At 42.5% G+C, this 25,338-nt stretch overlaps 1 protein-coding gene across 1 annotated transcript; it reads right to left on the minus strand.

Moving 5' to 3' along the window:
* Window positions 1-4,934: 4,934 nt before the first annotated feature.
* On the minus strand, window positions 4,935-24,930 carry LOC124144844 (visinin-like protein 1). Its single transcript, XM_046514448.2, has 6 exons — window positions 24,847-24,930; window positions 19,446-19,491; window positions 18,385-18,524; window positions 7,031-7,195; window positions 5,860-5,906; window positions 4,935-5,055 (listed from the first exon to the last, which is right to left on the minus strand). Exons 2-6 carry the CDS (start codon window positions 19,487-19,489, stop codon window positions 4,978-4,980), a joined length of 474 nt encoding a protein of 157 aa, XP_046370404.2. The 5' UTR covers window positions 19,490-19,491; window positions 24,847-24,930; the 3' UTR covers window positions 4,935-4,977.
* Window positions 24,931-25,338: the final 408 nt, after the last annotated feature.

Here is a 25,338-nt window from a genome sequence, read left to right on the forward strand (position 1 = left end):
GTATTTATATATTGTATACATGCACAGTCTATTGTCCTGATGCATATTTTGTACGAAATAGTAGTGAATTCCGATGATGTGGCAGAGGTACTGTTCTAGAGCTGTCTAATATTTCGGAGTGAGGGTGAATCTGAACAGAGGACCGTAGGATGCAACCAATATTTTTAAGGCGACCCAGCTTTTTATGCATTAAACCCCAGGGCTTATATTGAGGAGAATGCTGTAACTTTCAAATTATGAAAAGTGATTTTAGACTAGCATCTGATAAGTGTTTCCACTCTCATTGTATACTACTCAAAAGAAGTTAAGAACACCCAATTTTTTCATACTGCTATTGTTAATCTGTAATGACATGAAAGATGAACTATAGTAACATGAAAAAATAGTACTTTTTTAAACAAGGTAGTAATGGAACAGACCGCCCAAATTCAGTAATGAAAGTTTTTCTTATAAAACTCACCAAAGACACTGAACACTGATCTGATTACACTTGATTATCTTTATACATTTATTGTTTTGAAAATACCAGTACCTTTTAATTGGGTAAGAAAATGTTTAAGAAAAACATGAACTGGAATTTGTTAGTTTCAAGAAATCCCTGACAATGTATGGCTTTAAACTTGCATGATACGGGTACATATTAACTGACGTCAACTGCATGAATCTGTTGACTCAGTACTATTTGAATGTCCATGTCCACAGATGGCCACACGTCTCTTCAAGTTACTATACTGTCCACGTTCATCAAAGTAGGAGGGGTATGGTGGGCTTGTCCAAGGGTCCTAATCCGCTGTGTCAGGATCTGCAGATCACGAGTTTGAGTACCAGATTTGATTCTAAATTTTACTGCACACTTGGGGCCAAATATCATCCTCTGAACAGATCTTGATAAACCCACAAACTAATTCTGAATCTGCACTGTTTAACACATTTAATTGGAATGAGTTATGGCACATATTTGAGTCTTAATATCATTTAGTGAATGAATTTTCAGCCAATCAAATAGGAATTTTTGGATAAAAAAATATTGAAATTGTGAGAAGATGAATTATCAGATAAAAGCAAATTGAGAGAATAATGAATTTGAAAATTATTTGTTTTAGGTAGATGAGTTTTGAGATAGGTGAAGTGGACAGAATATGGTACCTCTGTTTCTGGATCTGTCAATGTTTCATTATGTGTCCTGAAATTCTTCCATACATAACTGACAGACACTCTTCATACAGTGAGTTTTAGTAGCAGAATATATGTTCAAGGAGTCCTTGTTTCCTGTGTTTCATTGTGTCTGCACGAGCTACATGTGCATTTTATACTTGTATTCTGTGAGGTTTTATATACTTACTCTCGTCTTATGATCTGTGATAGCATTCCATGCTCTGTTTATGATCCCTCTTGATACTGACAACTGAGTCTGCCTAGTCATTCTCATTAAAATAAGATCTTAGTTCTTGCTAAGCTTAACAAAGCTAGCGATCACTTCATTTCCAAGGTTTATAAATAGTCTTTAACAAAACAAATATCCCTAGATTACATTTTATTTGTGGCAAAATGATTACGCTTATGTCTTTAGTTTCTTCTTGTATTTGTACACAAAATAGTAAAAAATATCTTATGCATAATTCTATTTTATCTTTGTTTTATTCTGTTGATTATGTAGTTCTCCCGTTCATCTATGTAATATGGTTACATGTTCTGGGTAGAAAAGTTGCTTGGTTCTTTGAATTTAATGATGATTCCTTTGTGGTTTTTATGATATGTTCATGGCTTAACTGTTTACTGTCTCTGTGGGAGGTAAGGGGTTGGATGTGTGGGTTCTTCATCCAATCAGGTGTCAGCTTTCTCAATGCCTCAGTCCATTTCTTCATATGCTCGTGATATAGTCAGAATCATACAATCGACTCAGATATTTTATGCATAAAAAAGGGTTTTGTTACTTTTATTTAACATTTTGATTTGGAAATTTGAATTGGAACAAAAAAAATATTATATAATACTTCCGTGTCAGAGAATAATCAGTATTGATTTTCTGCCGAAATAGATTCCATTTTTATGAGAGATACATCAATCAGATATGTGGTCTAAATGCTATGCAATGACACTAATTGGTTGATTAGAAAGATCACTGTTGTGGCCTCCCGTGGAGGAGTTGTCTTCGAGCGGAGAGATATCCTATGTCGGTAACAGACCAGGCAATTAGGTTCTAACTTTTTTGGCACATACTGAATGGGGAGTGTTTAATTAAACACCAGTTTGAACAGTATTTTAGTTACATCAGAACACTTCAGCATAATTTTGATAGAACCCACAGCCAATGGATCCTGGCATAGCTAAGGGAGGCAAATCTGAACAGCAACCTGTGTTACTTCAGACCACTCAAACCACCCAAGCCCTCCAACAATAAATGTATTCTTCTCTCATTGCAGTTAAACAGTAATATAAATGACTTATTACAATACGAGCATTCACAAATTCCTACATATCTGAATATTAAGAGGTCTATGCCTTGTATGTCCGATAAATATTTCGACTGTTCTTGGCTAAGTATGTTATTTGTCACCCTTCAATTATTTTTTCTTGAGCATAAACGATAGCATGTGTGGATGTGCTAAGGCCGTATAAAGTTATAAATACATAGTATATACTTGATACATTGACAGATCTGTGTTAATCTTGATATATGAACAATGTAGGATAACAATTGATGTGTGGAGATGTTTTAATTAAACTTTGAACTATACTACTCCAATGAAGAGAACAAACACCCAATTCTTTCATTTGAAAGAATCGTGTGTTCTTTAACTTCTTTTGAGTAGTATACAACATAATTAGTGAAAAGATTGTTAAATGAGGTGTTTGTATTCACTTTTGATGCATGTGTTTTTTACTTTAGTTCTGTTACGATTGCACTGATGGATTGATAGAATTACTGCTGTAACAATTGTAATAGGCCAAGATGCTTTGATGGAACTATCTTGTCTAGGAAAGTGGTGGTAAATATGGTATGTTTATTGTTATAGCACAAACTTTGTTGACATATTTCAATAAAGTGTACTCACAAGAGACGCATGTTGTTTTTCTTTTTCCTGACTGCCTACATGGTCCAGTGTTTGAGCGTCTGCTATATTAAGTGCAAAAATCTTGGAATACGTTAAACTTCATGTGACTTCACCTCTCCTCTTGTATTCTGTTTGATGTTTAAAACTGCACTCGGCAATATTCCAGTTAAATGATAGTACTTTGTAAGTAATGGAGTCTGGAACGGACAATCCAGTGATTGACATCATGAGTGAGTGAGTGAGTTAGGTTCAATGCCGCTTTGTACACTATTCCAGTTATATCACGGTGTGTCGGCTTAGTGTGGGAGGAAAGCCCGAAGTGTTGCAGGTCTTGGACGTTTTCTTCTTTAGTGAAACCCACGTGCACGGGTATGGTGCTGACAAACCTAGAAACATAATTGGGTCGAACCAGGATTCGAACCCACTATCATAGGTTTACCAAGAATCACAACTGGGAGACAAGCATAGGTTGCTGGGGGGGCTGTATTCTTACCAAGAATCACAACTGGGAGACAACCATAGGTTGCTGGGGGGCCTGTATTCTTACCAAGAATCACAACTGGGAGACAACCATAGGTTGCTGGGGGACCTGTTTTCTTACCAAGAATCACAACTGGGAGACAAGCATAGGTTGCTGGGGGGGCTGTATTCTTACCAGGAATCACAACTGGGAGACAACCATAGGTTGCTGGGGGGCCTGTATTCTTACCAGGAATCACAACTGGGAGACAACCATAGGTTGCTGGGGGGCCTGTATTCTTACCAGGAACCACAACTGGGAGACAACCATAGGTTGCTGGGGGGCCTGTATTCTTACCAGGAATCACAACTGGGAGACAACCATAGGTTGCTGGGGGGCCTGTATTCTTATCAGGAACCACAACTGGGAGACAAGCATAGGTTGCTGGGGGGCCTGTATTCTTACCAAGAATCACAACTGGGAGACAACCATAGCTTGCTGGGGACTTACATTCTTACCCGGAATCCCCACGGAAAGAAAAAGAAAGGGTTGTGCCACAGATGGATCAAGGTTGCAACTGTTTCAGGTGTTAAATCAAGAGCTGTTATACATACACCTGTAATAAAGTTTAGCACCACTTTTTTATTTCATATAGCCCCAAGGTCCATGTATCGTTTGGATATATCTACATATGAAATTGACATCATTTTGTTGTGCAAAGGTTTTTAACCTCATACCAAGGAAACAATATGGTCCAGGATAAATGGTATATGGACACGATATAATTGGCAAAATCACCAACCCACACATTGTCAAATTAGTAATGCCAAAGGAAACAAGGGGCGTTCAATAAGTTTTGCAACTTCAATATAAGACCTAGTTGCAGAATATCTTGTGCACTTTTATTTTTCAATATAATCTCCATTCACCTCAATACACTTATTCCATTTGTTCTACAAGCTTTTAATACCACTTTTATAGAAATCTGCAGATTGGCCCTCTAACCGCGCCTCTATGGCAGCCTTTATGTCCTCGTCATCCTGGAAGTGTCTTTCATGTAGGGCAGATTTCATTTGCTGGAACAGGAAATAGTTACTGGGGGCTAAGTCTGGGCTGTAGGGTGGGTGATTTAACTGTAGAGCCCAGACTTAGACTAATAGTGCTAGCCCACTGAGATACCATGCCGCAGTTTAACATGGATTAGACACTGTATACCAGTCTGAGCCGAACAGTCTTTGCGTTAGCCCCTTATTGCCGAATCCTGTGAGGATTCCATGTTAGAATAGGTCAAGAGGCAACTAACATGTCGGTTGTCATTCTGCCGCTCTCGGGACTGACCCTCTATCCACTACACCACGAGGCGGTCCAATGACAATGTAAGGTGTGGAATTAAATGATATTGAATGACAACACAGATGAACTGGTGTATTGGTTTATTATTGTATTTCTTGTTTATTTTGGTTATGTTGATGGAGCAGGGGTAGTCGTGAGCTGATTCTCAATGTGCTGAGTCTGCAGGATGAACAACACTGTGAGGAGCTGCAAAAAAGGAACGCATGTCAGTGTCAGATGGAAGCGCTCACTCATCACTGGTCTTCCGACTGATTACGGAAAGGGACGATTTGAGTGATTACAACGGCTGTGAGGCTCAGAGGTATATTTTCATTGGAAATATCTGATCGCGTTCGGATTGCGATAGTACCAAAGCCTAATAGTGCCACTTTGGTAGCATGTTTTTATGTTGAAAATTTCGGAATTTCGATATATATATATTTCGATTATATTTTCGTAATTTCACTTATTCCCTCGAAATTACGAGTTTTTTTCTCATTACTTCGATTAATTTCTCGTGATTTCAAATTTATTTCCCAAATTCAAAATTTCGAGAAATTGAAATAACGAGAACATAAATCTATATTTTGAGTTTTTGAACTAAACTTGAAATAACGAGTAAATAATCGAAGCAACGAGAAACTAATTGAAGCAAGGACAAAATACTGACATTTAGAGTTTTTGAGAAAAACTTGAAATAACGAGAAATATTCGAAGTAACGAGAATAAAATCGTTATTTCGAGAAATTAATTGAAATAAAGAGAAATTTCTACCAAAGTGGCTTTACGATACGGCACGAGTCTTCTTGCAGATTGCGGAACTAATGAGATTTTTTTGGTTTATAATTTAAACACTAGGCGTCCCAAATGATATGCACGTTTAAGTACGTTGTAACGACACCCGTTTAACTCCGTCAGTGCATGCAGCTTTTCCGTAACAAAATGCGACAAATGTAAAATCAAACTTCGACGAAAAATATAATTGTTGAGGCTTTGCCACATGTGACCTACCTCAGTGTAATAAGTCTTGAATTCACCCTTGCTGACATTTCCGTCATCTGTGAAACATACATGATGATACATTAGGGAGAAACATCAACCAGAAAATTAAATTCTCAGGGATTATAATGAAAAGTCGTAAATTCAGTTTATGTCCAAATGAATGTGCCTCTGTACAGACGAAGTATTTATAATAATTGACGTGCACAGTTGGTCGAACCCGAGGGGAGAAGTGTCCAGCGGTGTCCAATCTTGCTAGGGGTCACTATTGTGATCTCTTAATCCTAAAAATATAATCATTACACAAATATAATGTGAAATTGTTATAACTGGATATGAGATAGAGTTTAATCTTAGGACATACGCATGCATGCACATGCAAACACGGTAGGCCCTTTCAACAGTAGAACTAAATCATAAAAAAATATGTTTGGTTTATTTTCGCTGATAGAACAGCAGGACCCATAAAGCGATCTTAGCGATAAGACGATCGTAACTACATGTACCATACTTTAACATAGACTTATGACAATCGTAGCACTACCATCCCTTTGTGGAACGAGGCTCAGGTCAGTAACAGGACGATGTTTGTCACTGTAGTTGGTGTAATCAGAGATCATATACCGATCGGAAAATGATGGCTATTCGTGTTATATATCCAAACCATGTTGTGTCGAAGTTGAAGGGACCCCCCCCACCCCCACCCAAGCACCCACCCCTACAACACACATGCTATGTAAGTGTAATACAGTAAACTACGGTTATAACGAACTCAAAGGAACTACTTATTTTAGTTCGCTATAACCGTAATTCGTTATAAGCATATATACAGCATAACTACAGCATAAAGTCGGGACTAAAAAGTTCGTTATATCCGTTAGTTCGTTATAAGCATGTTTGTTATAACCGTAGTTTACTCTAATGTGTAACGCGACGTTAACCCCCACTGATTTCACTTCACCCATGATGGAGGAAGGTGATGTTGGATCTGACGTTTACAACTATGGCGAAACCCACGAGAAGGTGCTGACTAAGTCAGAATAGGATCAGATTCACAATCATAGGTTTCTGGCATGCCCAAGGGACGCAACTCTCCCCCGATGAAGGACATAGGTCCTCACATACAGCAAGCTGTAATGCCGCGGAAGCCCCTAGGTTTCAAGAAGATGGTATTGTGAGCTACCGTTTTGGTCCATTCTGTTGTAGAGGGCGTCCAGGTCGGAAGACGTCACTATACCGCTCTGGTCGTCGTCGTACTCCAGAAACAGGCCGTGTCCGACGATGTTGAGAGTAGGCTCCGTCATCCCCCAGTGGAAGTCGAACTCGACCCGGGTAACTTCACCGTCTCCTAGGAACCAACACAGATGATGGACACACGTCAAAGAGCCGTAAATGTCTATACATATTAGATTGTCTACCTGCTCAAGGAGCGAGGGTATACATATTAGATTGTCTACCTGCTCATGAACGAGGGTATACACATATCATTAGATTGTCTATCTGCACAAGGAGCGAGGGTATACATATTAGATTGTCTACCTGCTCAAGGAGCGAGGGTACACATACCATTAGATTGTCTATCTGCTCAAGGAGCGAGGGTACACATACCATTAGATTGTCTATCTGCTCAAGGAGCGAGGGTACACATACCATTAGATTGTCTATCTGCTCAAGGAGCGAGGGTATACATATTAGATTGTCTACCTGCTCAAGGAGCGAGGGTATACATATTAGATTGTCTACCTGATCATGAACGAGGGTATACACATATCATTAGATTGTCTATCTGCACAAGGAGCGAGGGTATACATATTAGATTGTCTATCTGCTCAAGGAGCGAGGGTATACATATTAGATTGTCTATCTGCTCAAGGAGCGAGGGTATACATATTACATTGTCTATCTGCTCAAGGAGCGAGGGTACACATATTAGATTGTCTATCTGCTCAAGGAGCGAGGGTATACATATTAGATTGTCTATCTGCTCAAGGAGCGAGGGTATACATTATGATATTAGATTGTCTATCTGCACAAGGAGCGAGGGTACACATACCATTAGATTGTCTATCTGCTCAAGGAGCGAGGGTACACATACCATTAGATTGTCTATCTGCTCAAGGAGCGAGGGTATACATATTAGATTGTCTATCTGCTCAAGGAGCGAGGGTATACATATTAGATTGTCTATCTGCTCAAGGAGCGAGGGTATACATATTAGATTGTCTATCTGCTCAAGGAGCGAGGGTATACATATTAGATTGTCTATCTGCTCAAGGAGCGAGGGTATACATATTAGATTGTCTATCTGCTCAAGGAGCAAGGGTATACATATTAGATTGTCTATCTGCTCAAGGAGCGAGGGTATACATATTAGATTGTCTATCTGCTCAAGGAGCGAGGGTATACATATTAGATTGTCTATCTGCTCAAGGAGCGAGGGTATACATATTAGATTGTCTATCTGCTCAAGGAGCAAGGGTACACATATTAGATTGTCTATCTGCTCAAGGAGCGAGGGTATACATATTAGATTTTCTATCTGCTCAAGGAGCGAGGGTACACATATTAGATTGTCTATCTGCTCAAGGAGCGAGGATTTACATATTAGATTTTCTATCTGCTCAAGGAGCGAGGGTACACATATTATTAGATTGTCTATCTGCTCAAGGAGCGAGGGTACACATATTATTAGATTGTCTATCTGCTCAAGGAGCGAGGGTATACATATTAGATTGTCTATCTGCTCAAGGAGCGAGGGTATACATATTAGATTGTCTATCTGCTCAAGGAGCGAGGGTATACACATACCATTAGATTGTCTATCTGCTCATGGAGCGAGGGTATACATACCATTAGATTGTCTATCTGCTCAAGGGGCGAGGGTATACATATTAGATTGTCTATCTGCTCAAGGAGCGAGGGTACACATATTAGATAGTCTATCTGCTCAAGGAGCGAGGGTATACATATTAGATTTTCTATCTGCTCAAGGAGCGAGGGTATACATATTAGATTGTCTATCTGCTCAAGGAGCGAGGGTACACATATTACATTGTCTATCTGCTCAAGGAGCGAGGGTACACATATTAGATTGTCTATCTGCTCAAGGAGCGAGGGTATACATATTAGATTGTCTATCTGCTCAAGGAGCGAGGGTACACATATTATTAGATTGTCTATCTGCTCAAGGAGCGAGGGTATACATATTAGATTTTCTATCTGCTCAAGGAGCGAGGGTATACATATTAGATTATCTATCTGCTCAAGGAGCGAGGGTACACATATTAGATTTTCTATCTGCTCAAGGAGCGAGGGTACACATATTAGATTGTCTATCTGCTCAAGGAGCGAGGGTACACATATTATTAGATTGTCTATCTGCTCAAGGAGCGAGGGTATACATATTAGATTTTCTATCTGCTCAAGGAGCGAGGGTATACATATTAGATTGTCTATCTGCTCAAGGAGCGAGGGTACACATATTATTAGATTGTCTATCTGCTCATGGAGCGAGGGTATACATACCATTAGATTGTCTATCTGCTCATGGAGCAAGGGTATACATATTATATTATATTATATATCTACTCAAGGAGCGAGGGTACACATATTATTAGATAGTCTATCCGCTTAAGGGGCAAAAGTACACTCACTGTCAGACTGTCTATCTGCTCATGGTGTGAGAGTACACTTACTGTCAGATTGTCTATCTGCTCAAGGAGCGAGGGTACACATATTATTAGATTGTCTATCTGCTCATGGAGCGAGGGTACACATACCATTAGATTGTCTATCTGCTCATGGAGCAAGGGTATACATATATTATTATATTATATATCTACTCAAGGAGCGAGGGTACACATATTATTAGATAGTCTATCCGCTTAAGGGGCAAAAGTACACTCACTGTCAGACTGTCTATCTGCTCATGGTGTGAGAGTACACTTACTGTCAGATTGTCTATCTGCTCAAGGTGCGAGGGTACACATATTATTAGATTGTCTATCTGCTCATGGAGCGAGGGTATACATACCATTAGATTGTCTATCTGCTCATGGAGCAAGGGTATACATATTATATTACATTATATATCTACTCAAGGAGCGAGGGTACACATATTATTAGATAGTCTATCCGCTTAAGGGGCAAAAGTACACTCACTGTCAGACTGTCTATCTGCTCAAGGAGCGAGGGTACACATATTATTAGATAGTCTATCCGCTTAAGGGGCAAAAGTACACTCACTGTCAGACTGTCTATCTGCTCATGGTGTGAGAGTACACTTACTGTCAGATTGTCTATCTGCTCAAGGAGCGAGGGTATACATATTAGATTTTCTATCTGCTCAAGGAGCGAGGGTATACATATTAGATTGTCTATCTGCTCAAGGAGCGAGGGTACACATATTATTAGATTGTCTATCCGCTCATGGAGCGAGGGTATACATACCATTAGATTGTCTATCTGCTCATGGAGCAAGGGTTTACATATTATATTATATTATATATCTACTCAAGGAGCGAGGGTACACATATTATTAGATAGTCTATCCGCTTAAGGGGCAAAAGTACACTCACTGTCAGACTGTCTATCTGCTCATGGTGTGAGAGTACACTCACTGTCAGACTGTCTATCTGCTCATGGTGTGAGAGTACACTCACTGTCAGACTGTCTATCTGCTCATGGTGTGAGAGTACACTTACTGTCAGACTGTCTATCTGCTCATGGTGCGAGAGTACACTCACTGTCAGACTGTCTATCTGCTCATGGTGTGAGAGTACACTCACTGTCAGACTGTCTATCTGCTCATGGTGTGAAAGTACACTCACTGTCAGACTGTCTATCTGCTCATGTTGTGAGAGTACACTTACTGTCTATCTGCTCATGGTGTGCGAGTACACTCACTGTCAGACTGTCTATCTGCTCATGGTGTGAGAATACACTCACTGTCAGACTGTCTATCTGCTCATGGTGTGAGAGTACACTCACTGTCAGACTGTCTATCTGCTCATGGTGTGAGAATACACTTACTGTCAGACTGTCTATCTTCTCATGGTGTGAGAGTACACTGACTGTCAGACTGTCTATCTGCTCATGGTGTGAGAGTACACTCACTGTCAGACTGTCTATGTGCTCATGGTGTGAGAGTACACTCACTGTCAGACTGTCTATCTGCTCATGTTGTGAGAGTACACTTACTGTCAGACTGTCTATCTGCTCATGTTGTGAGAGTACACTCACTGTCAGACCGTCTATCTGCTCATGGTGTGCGAGTACACTCACTGTCAGACTGTCTATCTGCTCATGGTGTGAGAATACACTCACTGTCAGACTGTCTATCTGCTCATGTTGTGAGAGTACACTTACTGTCAGACTGTCTATCTGCTCATGGTGTGAGAGTACACTCACTGTCAGACTGTCTATGTGCTCATGGTGTGAGAGTACACTCACTGTCAGACTGTCTATCTGCTCATGGTGTGAGAGTACACTCACTGTCAGACTGTCTATGTGCTCATGGTGTGAGAGTACACTCACTGTCAGACTGTCTATCTGCTCATGGTGTGAGAGTACACTCACTGTCAGACTGTCTATCTGCTCATGTTGTGAGAGTACACTCACTGTCAGACTGTCTATCTGCTCATGGTGTGCGAGTACACTCACTGTCAGACTGTCTATCTGCTCATGGTGTGAGAATACACTGACTGTCAGACTGTCTATCTGCTCATGGTGTGAGAGTACACTCACTGTCAGACTGTCTATCTGCTCATGGTGTGAGAGTACACTCACTGTCAGACTGTCTATCTGCTCATGGTGTGAGAGTACACTCACTGTCAGACTGTCTATCTGCTCATGGTGTGAGAGTACACTCACTGTCAGACTGTCTATCTGCTCATGGTGTGAGAGTACACTCACTGTCAGACTGTCTATCTGCTCATGGTGTGAGAGTACACTGACTGTCAGACTGTCTATGTGCTCATGGTGTGAGAGTACACTCACTGTCAGACTGTCTATCTGCTCATGTTGTGAGAGTACACTCACTGTCAGACTGTCTATCTGCTCATGGTGTGAGAGTACACTCACTGTCAGACTGTCTATCTGCTCATGGTGTGAGAATACACTCACTGTCGGATTGTCTATCTGCTCATGGTGTGAGAGTACACTCACTGTCAGACTGTCTATCTGCTCATGGTGTGAGAGTACACTCACTGTCAGACTGTCTATCTGCTCATGGTGTGAAAGTACACTCACTGTCAGACTGTCTATCTGCTCATGTTGTGAGAGTACACTTACTGTCTATCTGCTCATGGTGTGAGAGTACACTCACTGTCAGACTGTCTATCTGCTCATGGTGTGAGAATACACTCACTGTCAGACTGTCTATCTGCTCATGGTGTGAGAGTACACTCACTGTCAGACTGTCTATCTGCTCATGGTGTGAGAGTACACTCACTGTCAGACTGTCTATCTGCTCATGGTGTGAGAGTACACTCACTGTCAGACTGTCTATCTGCTCATGGTGTGAGAGTACACTCACTGTCAGACTGTCTATGTGCTCATGTTGTGAGAGTACACTCACTGTCAGACTGTCTATCTGCTCATGTTGTGAGAGTACACTCACTGTCAGATTGTCTATCTGCTCATGGTGTGAGAGTACACTCACTGTCGGATTGTCTATCTGCTCATGGTGTGAGAGTACACTCATTGTCAGACTGTCTATCTGCTCATGGTGTGAGTGTACACTCACTGTCAGACTGTCTATCTGCTCATGGTGTGAGAGTACACTCACTGTCAGACTGTTTATCTGCTCATGGTGTGAGAGTACACTTACTGTCTATCTGCTCATGGTGTGAGGGTACACTCACTGTCAGACTGTCTATCTGCTCATGTTGTGAGAGTACACTCACTGTCAGACCGTCTATCTGCTCATGTTGTGAGAGTACACTCACTGTCAGACTGTCTATCTGCTCATGGTGTGCGAGTACACTCACTGTCAGACTGTCTATCTGCTCATGGTGTGAGAGTACACTCACTGTCAGATTGTCTATCTGCTCATGGTGTGAGAGTACAATCATTGTCGGATTGTCTATCTGCTCATGGTGTGAGAGTACACTCACTGTCAGACTGTCTATCTGCTCATGGTGTGAGAGTACACTCACTGTCAGACTGTCTATCTGCTCATGTTGTGAGAGTACACTTACTGTCTATCTGCTCATGGTGTGAGAGTACACTCACTGTCAGACTGTCTATCTGCTCATGGTGTGAGAATACACTCACTGTCAGACTGTCTATCTGCTCATGGTGTGAGAGTACACTCACTGTCAGACTGTCTATCTGCTCATGGTGTGAGAGTACACTCACTGTCAGACTGTCTATCTGCTCATGGTGTGAGAGTACACTCACTGTCAGACTGTCTATCTGCTCATGGTGTGAGAGTACACTCACTGTCAGACTGTCTATGTGCTCATGTTGTGAGAGTACACTCACTGTCAGACTGTCTATCTGCTCATGTTGTGAGAGTACACTCACTGTCAGATTGTCTATCTGCTCATGGTGTGAGAGTACACTCACTGTCGGATTGTCTATCTGCTCATGGTGTGAGAGTACACTCATTGTCAGACTGTCTATCTGCTCATGGTGTGAGTGTACACTCACTGTCAGACTGTCTATCTGCTCATGGTGTGAGAGTACACTCACTGTCAGACTGTTTATCTGCTCATGGTGTGAGAGTACACTTACTGTCTATCTGCTCATGGTGTGAGGGTACACTCACTGTCAGACTGTCTATCTGCTCATGTTGTGAGAGTACACTCACTGTCAGACCGTCTATCTGCTCATGTTGTGAGAGTACACTCACTGTCAGACTGTCTATCTGCTCATGGTGTGCGAGTACACTCACTGTCAGACTGTCTATCTGCTCATGGTGTGAGAGTACACTCACTGTCAGATTGTCTATCTGCTCATGGTGTGAGAGTACAATCATTGTCGGATTGTCTATCTGCTCATGGTGTGAGAGTACACTCACTGTCAGACTGTCTATCTGCTCATGGTGTGAGAGTACACTCACTGTCAGACTGTTTATCTGCTCATGGTGTGAGAGTTCACTTACTGTCTATCTGCTCATGGTGTGAGAGTACACTTACTGTCAGACTGTCTATCTGCTCATGTTGTGAGAGTACACTCACTGTCAGACTGTCTATCTGCTCATGGTGTGAGAATACACTTACTGTCAGACTGTCTATCTTCTCATGGTGTGAGAGTACACTGACTGTCAGACTGTCTATCTGCTCATGGTGTGAGAGTACACTCACTGTCAGACTGTCTATGTGCTCATGGTGTGAGAGTCCACTCACTGTCAGACTGTCTATCTGCTCATGTTGTGAGAGTACACTTACTGTCAGACTGTCTATCTGCTCATGTTGTGAGAGTACACTCACTGTCAGACCGTCTATCTGCTCATGGTGTGCGAGTACACTCACTGTCAGACTGTCTATCTGCTCATGGTGTGAGAATACACTCACTGTCAGACTGTCTATCTGCTCATGTTGTGAGAGTACACTTACTGTCAGACTGTCTATCTGCTCATGGTGTGAGAGTACACTCACTGTCAGACTGTCTATGTGCTCATGTTGTGAGAGTACACTCACTGTCAGACTGTCTATCTGCTCATGGTGTGAGAGTACACTCACTGTCAGACTGTCTATGTGCTCATGGTGTGAGAGTACACTCACTGTCAGACTGTCTATCTGCTCATGGTGTGAGAGTACACTCACTGTCAGACTGTCTATCTGCTCATGTTGTGAGAGTACACTCACTGTCAGACCGTCTATCTGCTCATGGTGTGCGAGTACACTCACTGTCAGACTGTCTATCTGCTCATGGTGTGAGAGTACACTCACTGTCAGACTGTCTATCTGCTCATGGTGTGAGAGTACACTCACTGTCAGACTGTCTATCTGCTCATGTTGTGAGAGTACACTCACTGTCAGACTGTCTATCTGCTCATGTTGTGAGAGTACACTCACTGTCAGATTGTCTATCTGCTCATGGTGTGAGAGTACACTCACTGTCGGATTGTCTATCTGCTCATGGTGTGAGAGTACACTCATTGTCAGACTGTCTATCTGCTCATGGTGTGAGTGTACACTCACTGTCAGACTGTCTATCTGCTCATGGTGTGAGAGTACACTCACTGTCAGACTGTTTATCTGCTCATGGTGTGAGAGTACACTTACTGTCTATCTGCTCATGGTGTGAGGGTACACTCACTGTCAGACTGTCTATCTGCTCATGTTGTGAGAGTACACTCACTGTCAGACCGTCTATCTGCTCATGTTGTGAGAGTACACTCACTGTCAGACTGTCTATCTGCTCATGGTGTGCGAGTACACTCACTGTCAGACTGTCTATCTGCTCATGGTGTGAGAGTACACTCACTGTCAGATTGTCTATCTGCTCATGGTGTGAGAGTACAATCATTGTCGGATTGTCTATCTGCTCATGGTGTGAGAGTACACTCACTGTCAGACTGTCTATCTGCTCATGGTGTGAGAGTACACTCACTGTCAGACTGTTTATCTGCTCATGGTGTGAGAGTTCACTTACTGTCTATCTGCTCATGGTGTGAGAGTACACTTACTGTCAGACTGTCTATCTGCTCATGTTGTGAGAGTACACTCACTGTCAGACTGTCTATCTGCTCATGGTGTGAGAATACACTTACTGTCAGACTGTCTATCTTCTCATGGTGTGAGAGTACACTGACTGTCAGACTGTCTATCTGCTCATGGTGTGAGAGTACACTCACTGTCAGACTGTCTATGTGCTCATGGTGTGAGAGTACACTCACTGTCAGACTGTCTATCTGCTCATGTTGTGAGAGTACACTTACTGTCAGACTGTCTATCTGCTCATGTTGTGAGAGTACACTCACTGTCAGACCGTCTATCTGCTCATGGTGTGCGAGTACACTCACTGTCAGACTGTCTATCTGCTCATGGTGTGAGAATACACTCACTGTCAGACTGTCTATCTGCTCATGTTGTGAGAGTACACTTACTGTCAGACTGTCTATCTGCTCATGGTGTGAGAGTACACTCACTGTCAGACTGTCTATGTGCTCATGGTGTGAGAGTACACTCACTGTCAGACTGTCTATCTGCTCATGGTGTGAGAGTACACTCACTGTCAGACTGTCTATGTGCTCATGGTGTGAGAGTACACTCACTGTCAGACTGTCTATCTGCTCATGTTGTGAGAGTACACTCACTGTCAGACCGTCTATCTGCTCATGGTGTGCGAGTACACTCACTGTCAGACTGTCTATCTGCTCATGGTGTGAGAATACACTGACTGTCAGACTGTCTATCTGCTCATGGTGTGAGAGTACACTCACTGTCAGACTGTCTATCTGCTCATGGTGTGAGAGTACACTCACTGTCAGACTGTCTATCTGCTCATGGTGTGAGAGTACACTCACTGTCAGACTGTCTATCTGCTCATGGTGTGAGAGTACACTCACTGTCAGACTGTCTATCTGCTCATGGTGTGAGAGTACACTCACTGTCAGACTGTCTATCTGCTCATGGTGTGAAAGTACACTCACTGTCAGACTGTCTATCTGCTCATGGTGTGAGAATACACTCACTGTCAGACTGTCTATCTGCTCATGGTGTGAGAGTACACTCACTGTCAGACTGTCTATCTGCTCATGGTGTGAGAATACACTCACTGTCAGACTGTCTATCTGCTCATGGTGTGAGAGTACACTCACTGTCAGACTGTCTATCTGCTCATGGTGTGAGAATACACTCACTGTCAGACTGTCTATCTGCTCATGGTGTGAGAGTACACTCACTGTCAGACTGTCTATCTGCTCATGGTGTGAGAGTACACTCACTGTCAGACTGTCTATCTGCTCATGTTGTGAGAGTACACTCACTGTCAGACTGTCTATCTGCTCATGTTGTGAGAGTACACTCACTGTCAGATTGTCTATCTGCTCATGGTGTGAGAGTACACTCACTGTCGGATTGTCTATCTGCTCATGGTGTGAGAGTACACTCATTGTCAGACTGTCTATCTGCTCATGGTGTGAGAGTACACTCACTGTCAGACTGTCTATCTGCTCATGGTGTGAGAGTACACTCACTGTCAGACTGTTTATCTGCTCATGGTGTGAGAGTACACTTACTGTCTATCTGCTCATGGTGTGAGGGTACACTCACTGTCAGACTGTCTATCTGCTCATGTTGTGAGAGTACACTCACTGTCAGACCGTCTATCTGCTCATGTTGTGAGAGTACACTCACTGTCAGACTGTCTATCTGCTCATGGTGTGCGAGTACACTCACTGTCAGACTGTCTATCTGCTCATGGTGTGAGAGTACACTCACTGTCAGATTGTCTATCTGCTCATGGTGTGAGAGTACAATCACAGTCGGATTGTCTATCTGCTCATGGTGTGAGAGTACACTCACTGTCAGACTGTCTATCTGCTCATGGTGTGAGAGTACACTCACTGTCAGACTGTTTATCTGCTCATGGTGTGAGAGTTCACTTACTGTCTATCTGCTCATGGTGTGAGAGTACACTTACTGTCAGACTGTCTATCTGCTCATGTTGTGAGAGTACACTCACTGTCAGACTGTCTATCTGCTCATGTTGTGAGAGTACACTTACTGTCAGACTGTCTATCTGCTCATGTTGTGAGAGTACACTCACTGTCAGATTGTCTATCTGCTCATGGTGTGAGAGTACACTCACTGTCGGATTGTCTATCTGCTCATGGTGTGAGAGTACACTCATTGTCAGACTGTCTATCTGCTCATGGTGTGAGAGTACACTCACTGTCAGACTGTCTATCTGCTCATGGTGTGAGAGTACACTCACTGTCAGACTGTTTATCTGCTCATGGTGTGAGAGTACACTTACTGTCTATCTGCTCATGGTGTGAGAGTACACTCACTGTCAGACTGTCTATCTGCTCATGTTGTGAGAGTACACTCACTGTCAGACCGTCTATCTGCTCATGGTGTGAGAGTACACTCACTGTCAGATTGTCTATCTGCTCATGGTGTGAGAATACACTCACTGTCGGATTGTCTATCTGCTCATGGTGTGAGAGTACACTTACTGTCTATCTGCTCATGGTGTGAGAGTACACTTACTGTCAGACTGTCTATCTGCTCATGGTGTGAGAGTACACTCACTGTCAGACTGTTTATCTGCTCATGGTGTGAGAGTACACTTACTGTCTATCTGCTCATGGTGTGAGAGTACACTTACTGTCACACTGTCTATCTGCTCATGGTGTGAGAGTACACTCACTGTCACACTGTCTATCTGCTCATGGTGTGAGAGTACACTTACTGTCACACTGTCTATCTGCTCATGGTGTGAGAGTACACTCACTGTCACACTGTCTATCTGCTCATGGTGTGAGAGTACACTTACTGTCAGACTGTCTATCTGCTCATGGTGTGAGAGTACACTTACTGTCACACTGTCTATCTGCTCATGGTGTGAGAGTACACTTACCGTCGGTGTCGTAGTCATGGAGGAACGTTTGGACGTCGTCCCTGTCGAATTTTCCGTTGTGGTTGTAGTCTAAGGTTTTCCACAAATTTTCTGTTTCCTGGTTCAGGTGGTGCACCCATTCTGACACGGGATCCGTGCCACTGGAAGGGGAGATAACCACGTTAGTAAGAGCGTGCCTGTTAATACTGACGGCGTTGGATGTTGCCCATAATATCACTCACAGGTTTGTCTTGGTCAGTCACGATTATTTACAGGATACCGTCGTATAGCTTCGATATTCCTGAGTGTGGAATCCAATAAACCTCTTAATCAAACTAATTAACAAACTTGGTGCATATGAAAACGTGTCACTGTTTAGCCTCCATAGGAGTGAGTGAATATTGTTTTACGCCGCTTTCAGCAATATTCCAGCAATATCACGGCGGGGGACACCAGAAATGGGCTTCACACATTGTACCCATGTCGGGAACCGAACCCGGGTCTTCTGCGTGACAAGCGAACGCTTTAACCAGTAGGCTACCCGACCGCCCCGCCTCCATAGGTCAGCCTGACGTTTGTAGCCACTCGCAGAAATTTCATTGCGCAAAGAAATCCAATTTTAGAGTATATCCGACTTCTGTATCCCGAAAACATGATTAGCTGCTAGTTATTCTTGCTTAATTGTCGGACCTCGTGAAAAACGCATGATCATTGAACAGCATTGTTCAAGCGTTGATGGATGTCAGGTAATTGGTCCGACTGTGTGAGCTTCTTTTGAATTGTAAGTGAGTGAGTTGGGTTTAACGCCGCTTTTAACAGTATTCCAGTTAGATCACGGCGTGTCAGCTTAATGTGGGAGGAAAGCCCGAAGTGATGTAGGTCTCAGACGTTTACCACTTCGGTGAAACCCACGAGCACGGGTATGGTGCTGACAAACCTAGAAACATAATCGGGGCGAACCGGGATTCGGGTTTCTGGCGTGCCCAAGGGACGCAACTCAGCGAATCGCGGCGCCTTAGACGACTGGGCCACCCGTGCCCCCGCTTCTTTTGAACATAATATTTATTGACTAGTGTTCTTACCCCAGCACACACGGCAGGAGGAGGAGCAGGGCGTACTGGAACATCACTGGAACACAGCGCACAAAGAAACACTTGTAGGTACAACCCAGTCTCATCCGGCAATTACCGTACATGCTGCAATTAAGGCTCAATATTCTATTTTTCTCAAACCTACTTTCACTTTGTGCTTGTTTCCTTGGAAAGATTTTATATGACAATGACGCTGAAACTTATTGAGGTACTTTTGCTATAGGTGCACCTGTGAAAAAAATAGTTATTATCTTCAAATATAAGAATATTAGGTTTGAACATGTATATTCGGAAACAGTTGTCCCTCTACCATAACTCTAATCCGTAGGTAACTTGTTTTTAGCACGCTCTACACACTTTTTCATTAACACCAAGCTAACCAGACGGGATAATGTTATTGTTAATGTATTTATTTGAAAATAACGTTTATCAAATCTGTATTGGATGAACATTTAAGCAACGCTTTTTAAAGGGCAAGTTAAGACAAAAGTATGATTATGAATTTGTTACGAATATCAGGTTACCTAGAGACATTTGGTCAATTCAGAAAAGTTCATAATATTCGTTGAAAGTATTTATCTGTCCAAGTGAAAACGCTGAAATTACACACAACGTACTCGGCGTCTAAAACAAACCTATTTGGGGGCGTGGCCTAAAGCTTTGTGTTTTTTATCGTCTGTTTTACGCAATTTCCGTTGTTTTCAAATGTAACTTTGGTCAAGCATTTGTGATGATGTATCCTCTTAAGTATTAAAATATACAAAGTGTCCATGTTGACTTTACATTAAAATTAGCTTTTAATGGTAAAACCATTAGATTCAATTCTAATGCTAATTAAGTATTTAATCGCCTCAGACATAATCTGCCAAAAAATATATTCATTGGGAGACATCAATAAACGGAAGACACTCTTACTATGAATTGCAGTGGACTGTTCTTCATGACGCAGTAAAAACCAAAACTATATATACTGAACAACAAATTTTCCTGTGACATTGAATAAGATTTAATGCAAATTTATGTTTTTACCAAATCTGAAACAATTTCGGTTTGCAACAGATAAAATACTCCTGTAAGTGTTCAAATGGTTTAATTTGCCATGCTGACTTCAGAAAATGCGTGATTTCATAAATGTCAATTTACAAATCAATAGCGTGTGTGTCCACCTCTGGTTGTGATGAAAGCAACACATCTTCGTCTCATGGAATGGACCAGGCGTCGCAAAAAGTCCTGTGGGATATTTGTCCATATCTGCTGGAGCATGTTCCTGGGGTGTCTTTGGAACACGTGGTTGACCTCGAAGGCGCCGATCCATCTCATCCCACATGTGCTCGATTGGTGAGAAACCAGGGGAGCGAGCCGGCCAGGGGATGACATTCACGTTGTTTTGTTGAAGAGAATCCTGAACAAGTCGAGCAATATGAGGCCGGGCGTTGTCATGTTGAAAGATAATGCCTGGGCCATGACGACGCAGAACAACAGGGCCGATGATCTCGTCGCGGTAGCGCTGTCCATTGAGATTTCCCTCTACCACTATCACACGGGTCCTCAGTCTTGCTGTAATCCCACCCCATACCATTACGCTGTCGCCCCCGAACCGATCTTCACCTCGACGTCGGTACACTCGAATCCGTCCATCGCTGTGGCTGAGGTGAAAACGAGACTCGTCAGTGAATAGAACTTGTCCCCAATGCATGGTCGTCCAGCGTAGACGCTGTCTGCACCACTGTAGACGTGCTTGGCGGTGGTTTCTTGTCAAAATCGGACGTCTGGCGGATCTTCTGGCGACAATCCCTGCACATCTGAGGCGGCGACGTACGGTTTGTAAAGATATTCTTCGAAGGCCAGGGATGCTTCTTTCAGTCACTATGCCGGCAGGAATCGATTTCGTAGGTGTGTTGTTCGAATTCAGTTGTCTTGTCGATTATTGGTTACGCGTGGCCTGCCACTCCGAGGATGGTCTCTGACTGCATTCGTCTGTTGCCAACGTTGCCATAAACACCAAATGGTGTTTCTGTTTCTGTTTCTGAATAATTGCGTAATTTTGTTGTTTTTCTGAGTGGTTGTTGTCAGCACGATGCTAAACAATGCATATGGAATCCCGTTAACGCGCATGTTTTTATACCCATTCTTTGGTAGTGAAATGCATGGAGCTTGCATAAAAGTCAACTTTTGCATGGAATGCATGCTTTTCTGTAGCAGTTGCGTTTTTGCGACTTGATTCCATACAGTTTTCCTCCATGGCCTAGGTGGTCGGATAGAAACATATGCCGTAATGGATGACGGGTCACAATGAGATTTTGCTTCCTGGGCCTCAATTTATGGTATCATCCCTCATTGGAGTTCTACTGCCTTTCCGGCAGCGACCTCTGGTGACATGAACCAGACAGTATCCCCCAGCATTTATGAATAGCATGTGTCATCATTCGGCACAGCCTGTAGTCCTTATTGCGCAATATATGCACTGCAGACAAATGCATATGATCACAAGGTGGAAAATGCTGATGTTTTCAGATCGGTCAGCACAGCCTTATATCTAGACAACTGCCGAGGCAGCGCCCCCACTGCAACAGAAGCCAAAGATCTAGTGCATGAAAGGAGTGCCTACTGGAAAAAAGGCGGCTTCCATCTCAGACAATGTATTAAATTAGTAACGTTCCCTCAGTCGTGGTTGATTTACCTACAGAAAACAAGGCAACCAATTGTGAGCGTTGGCTGTCTTGGCGAGACAGGAATTACCGAGGGAATCTTGGGACTCCAATGGCAGTGTAACAGTAATGTGCTTGGATATATGGTCAAAGAAATTAGTCATGGGTTCCTCACCATGACAGTCACGTATTTTAACTCCTTTCACAGCGAGAGCAAAGGCCATTGTCCAAGATCTCCGAAAGCTGAAGAGAGATCGGGATGCGGGTGTTCATGGGAAAATGAGCTACCAGATATTGAGAATGTGAATCTGTCCCAGGTGTTCCACCCCTCGCAATGTTGATGGGACAAGTTCATATATAAGGACAGCTGCATATCTTCTCTGATGCCCCGAACGTGTCTAATGGTGCAATTGCCTTCCTTGGACAGTGAATCAAGGAAGTGTCTGTTTCATTTTAGCACAAGCCAGATCCAGACTTGCTCCATACCTCGAGCTTTCAGCAGCGCTGATAGGAGCACAACTTGCAGATGATGTTGCTCAGAGAACTTACCTTACCAACTGAAATTGTGACACATCGTCAGTTCTCTATTGACTGAATTCTGATTCCTGCAGGTATAAAGTATTTGTTGGAACGAGGGTTGCTGAGATTCAAACTCTGATAATGTTGCGGACTGGCCCATCCTGCTGATGATCTAACTTGAGGCAATCCCTTGAAATAGCTTACAGATTCTTCTACTTGAATTGCCCACTTCACGTTTACGTCCGTTCAAACATTCCTTTTACTCCACAGGGTTGGACAGTTTGGGGCCAATGGTAATACTTTGGTGTTTTTTAGTTGTTTAACACCGCACTCAGCAATATTCCAGCTATATGACGGCGGTCTGTAAAATAATCGAGTCTGGGCGAGACAATCCACTGATTGACATCATGAGCATCGATCCACGCAATTGGGATCGATGACATGTATCAACCAAGTCAGTGAGCCTGACCACCCGATCCCGTTAGTCGCCTTTTACGAAAAGCATAGTCGCCTTTTACGGCAAGTATGGGTTGCTGAAGACCTATTATAACCCGGATCTTCACGGGTCGCCAAGGGTACTAAAGAAAGGATAGAGAAGATGGGGAGGAATCTTTAAATGTACGGACAACACGTGCACTACATCTTAAACAAGCAATATATCACTGAAACTTCAAACATACACTTCTCTTTAGATACTTGTATGTATGGCATGGCTTTGCAATAAATGTTGTAGTTAATAAACTTATACAACTTTGTAGGGTTACAATTGGTGTACGCGTACTTTCACGATTATTTGTTGTGGTGACAAACAGATGAGTCTGGTCAATTCGCTCCAATAGTTTCATTGTTTGCAAAGAGGCCCCTAGCAACGTGGCGCCACCTTTTCACATGAGCGCCTTGTCGCCAATTATTGAAGATGGCGTCATCAGGTTTATGACGTCACACACTTGAGGTCATCTTTCCGCGGCAAGGGAATTTACTGATTGTAAAAGTCCAGTTTCCACTCTTGACGAACTAGGCTGGAATTTCTGTGCTCGATCGCAGCGCCACCATTGGCGATTAAGAGTTATATCCTTTCTATGACCCACCTATTGACCAATCAGATTCCATCTCTCATATCACTTGCATTTGCATAAAACAAAATGGCGACGCTCAGTGAAGACTATCTGATCGATAATCAATATCTAGCTTGTACTAAAACGAGTCTTACTTCGCGAAGTGCATGAAATAACGTGGATACCTTGATTAAAAGCATGAAAAGATTTGGAAAATATCTGCTGATGCCGAGTTGGCGGAACACATGTTTTGCAAATGCTGAAATCCACCGAAATCTAGAAACTAGACTTTCATAGTCAGTTAACCCCCCTGCCCCGGGAAGATGGGAAAAACACGTTTCCACATTTTCTCAGGAAAAAGCCTTTGCATAATATAAGAATATCCTACTCGCAACTCAAAATATGGGTTATCTGTCCCTCGTGAATTAATTTTGACAATTTCTCGTGAATATATTTTGGTTGGTTGGTTGGTTGGTTGGTTGGTCGTTTAACGTCGCAATCAGCAATATTCCAGCTATATGACGGCGGTCTGTAAATAATCGAGTCTGGACCAGACAATCCAGTGATCAATATCATGAGCATCGATCCATGCAAACGGATCGATGACATGCATCAACCAAGTCAGCGAGCCTGACCACCCGATCCCAAAAATAAATTCACTCGGGTCAGATATTCCTTTACTCCTCGTAGCATGAAGAATATTCCGTAAACGTCCAATAGTATGTCACATAGAGCAGGATGTCAGTTGGGTTCCTTTTGGACTTTTGTGATGTAGGTGAGTGAGTTAATATTAAGCGTCACATCAGCAAAATTTCAGCCACGTGGTGACAGCGTGTGACGTAGGTGGTAGAGTATAGAATTACGTCGCCGTTAGCAATATGCTAGCAATATAGGGACATCAGAAAATAGGCTTCAAGTATTGTACCCGTTTCGGGGATCGAACCTGGGCATTCGGCGTGACAAGCGAACACTATAACCACAATGCTGCTCCGCCGACCCGGATGTATTTGAAACATATGTTGAAAATATGATTATTAGTAAACAGGAGTAAAAAGGATTCTCTTGAATTTTCTTCAAGAGAGCTTTTTGTTCAAGTTCTGTTTTGATTGAAGAAATTATACAATTAATTTAAAAAAATAAAAAAAATATTTAAGCCCCTATCATTCTTACCTGTCTTAATGGTGAGTGTTACGAAATGGACATATTGCGGGAGAAGCAATGCTGATATGCTGGGTCACGTGACATGGGATTGGGGAAATATTTTTAAAATCTGAGATATAACTATCAACTTAACCTGATTTGAAAACAACACGAGAAGGAGACAAAATATAACTTATTATAACACTTACCATTTCTGTGGTACCTCTTTGATACCGTTTTTTCGAAAGCCCTGCTATCCAGGCGGTTTCATGCCTCCATAGATGAAGTTTATGTCAGCAGCGGGTGTACGAGGTTTTCAGGACCTGAATGGGTTTCAGGTCGAAGGTCGGGGGTGTGCGTAAACGTTTTATCTCGTCAAGTCCCGTACGTCCCGCTACTGACACACAAAACACGTTTATTATTACAAGTACACAAGGTACAAAGGCGTGAGCTTATTTTCGATGAAATATGTGCGAGTTACAATTAGATCTTTCATTAGTGCGACTCGAACAGGGTCACTTT

The sequence above is a fragment of the Haliotis rufescens genome, unplaced genomic scaffold, assembly GCF_023055435.1.
Source record: "Haliotis rufescens isolate VD_foot unplaced genomic scaffold, xgHalRufe1.0.p SCAF_8, whole genome shotgun sequence".
Taxonomy (NCBI): Eukaryota; Metazoa; Mollusca; class Gastropoda; order Lepetellida; family Haliotidae; genus Haliotis; species Haliotis rufescens.

Coding starts and splice junctions, on each gene's coding strand:
- LOC124144844 (XM_046514448.2), bottom strand. CDS start 19,489: ATGTTCCAGTACGCCCTGCTCCTCCTCCTGCCGTGTGTGCTGGG. Junction 7,196..18,384: donor CCATGACTACGACACCGACG/GTAAGTGTACTC, acceptor GTTGGTTCCTAG/GAGACGGTGAAGTTACCCGG. Junction 5,056..5,859: donor TCAAGACTTATTACACTGAG/GTAGGTCACATG, acceptor CCTTTTTTGCAG/CTCCTCACAGTGTTGTTCAT.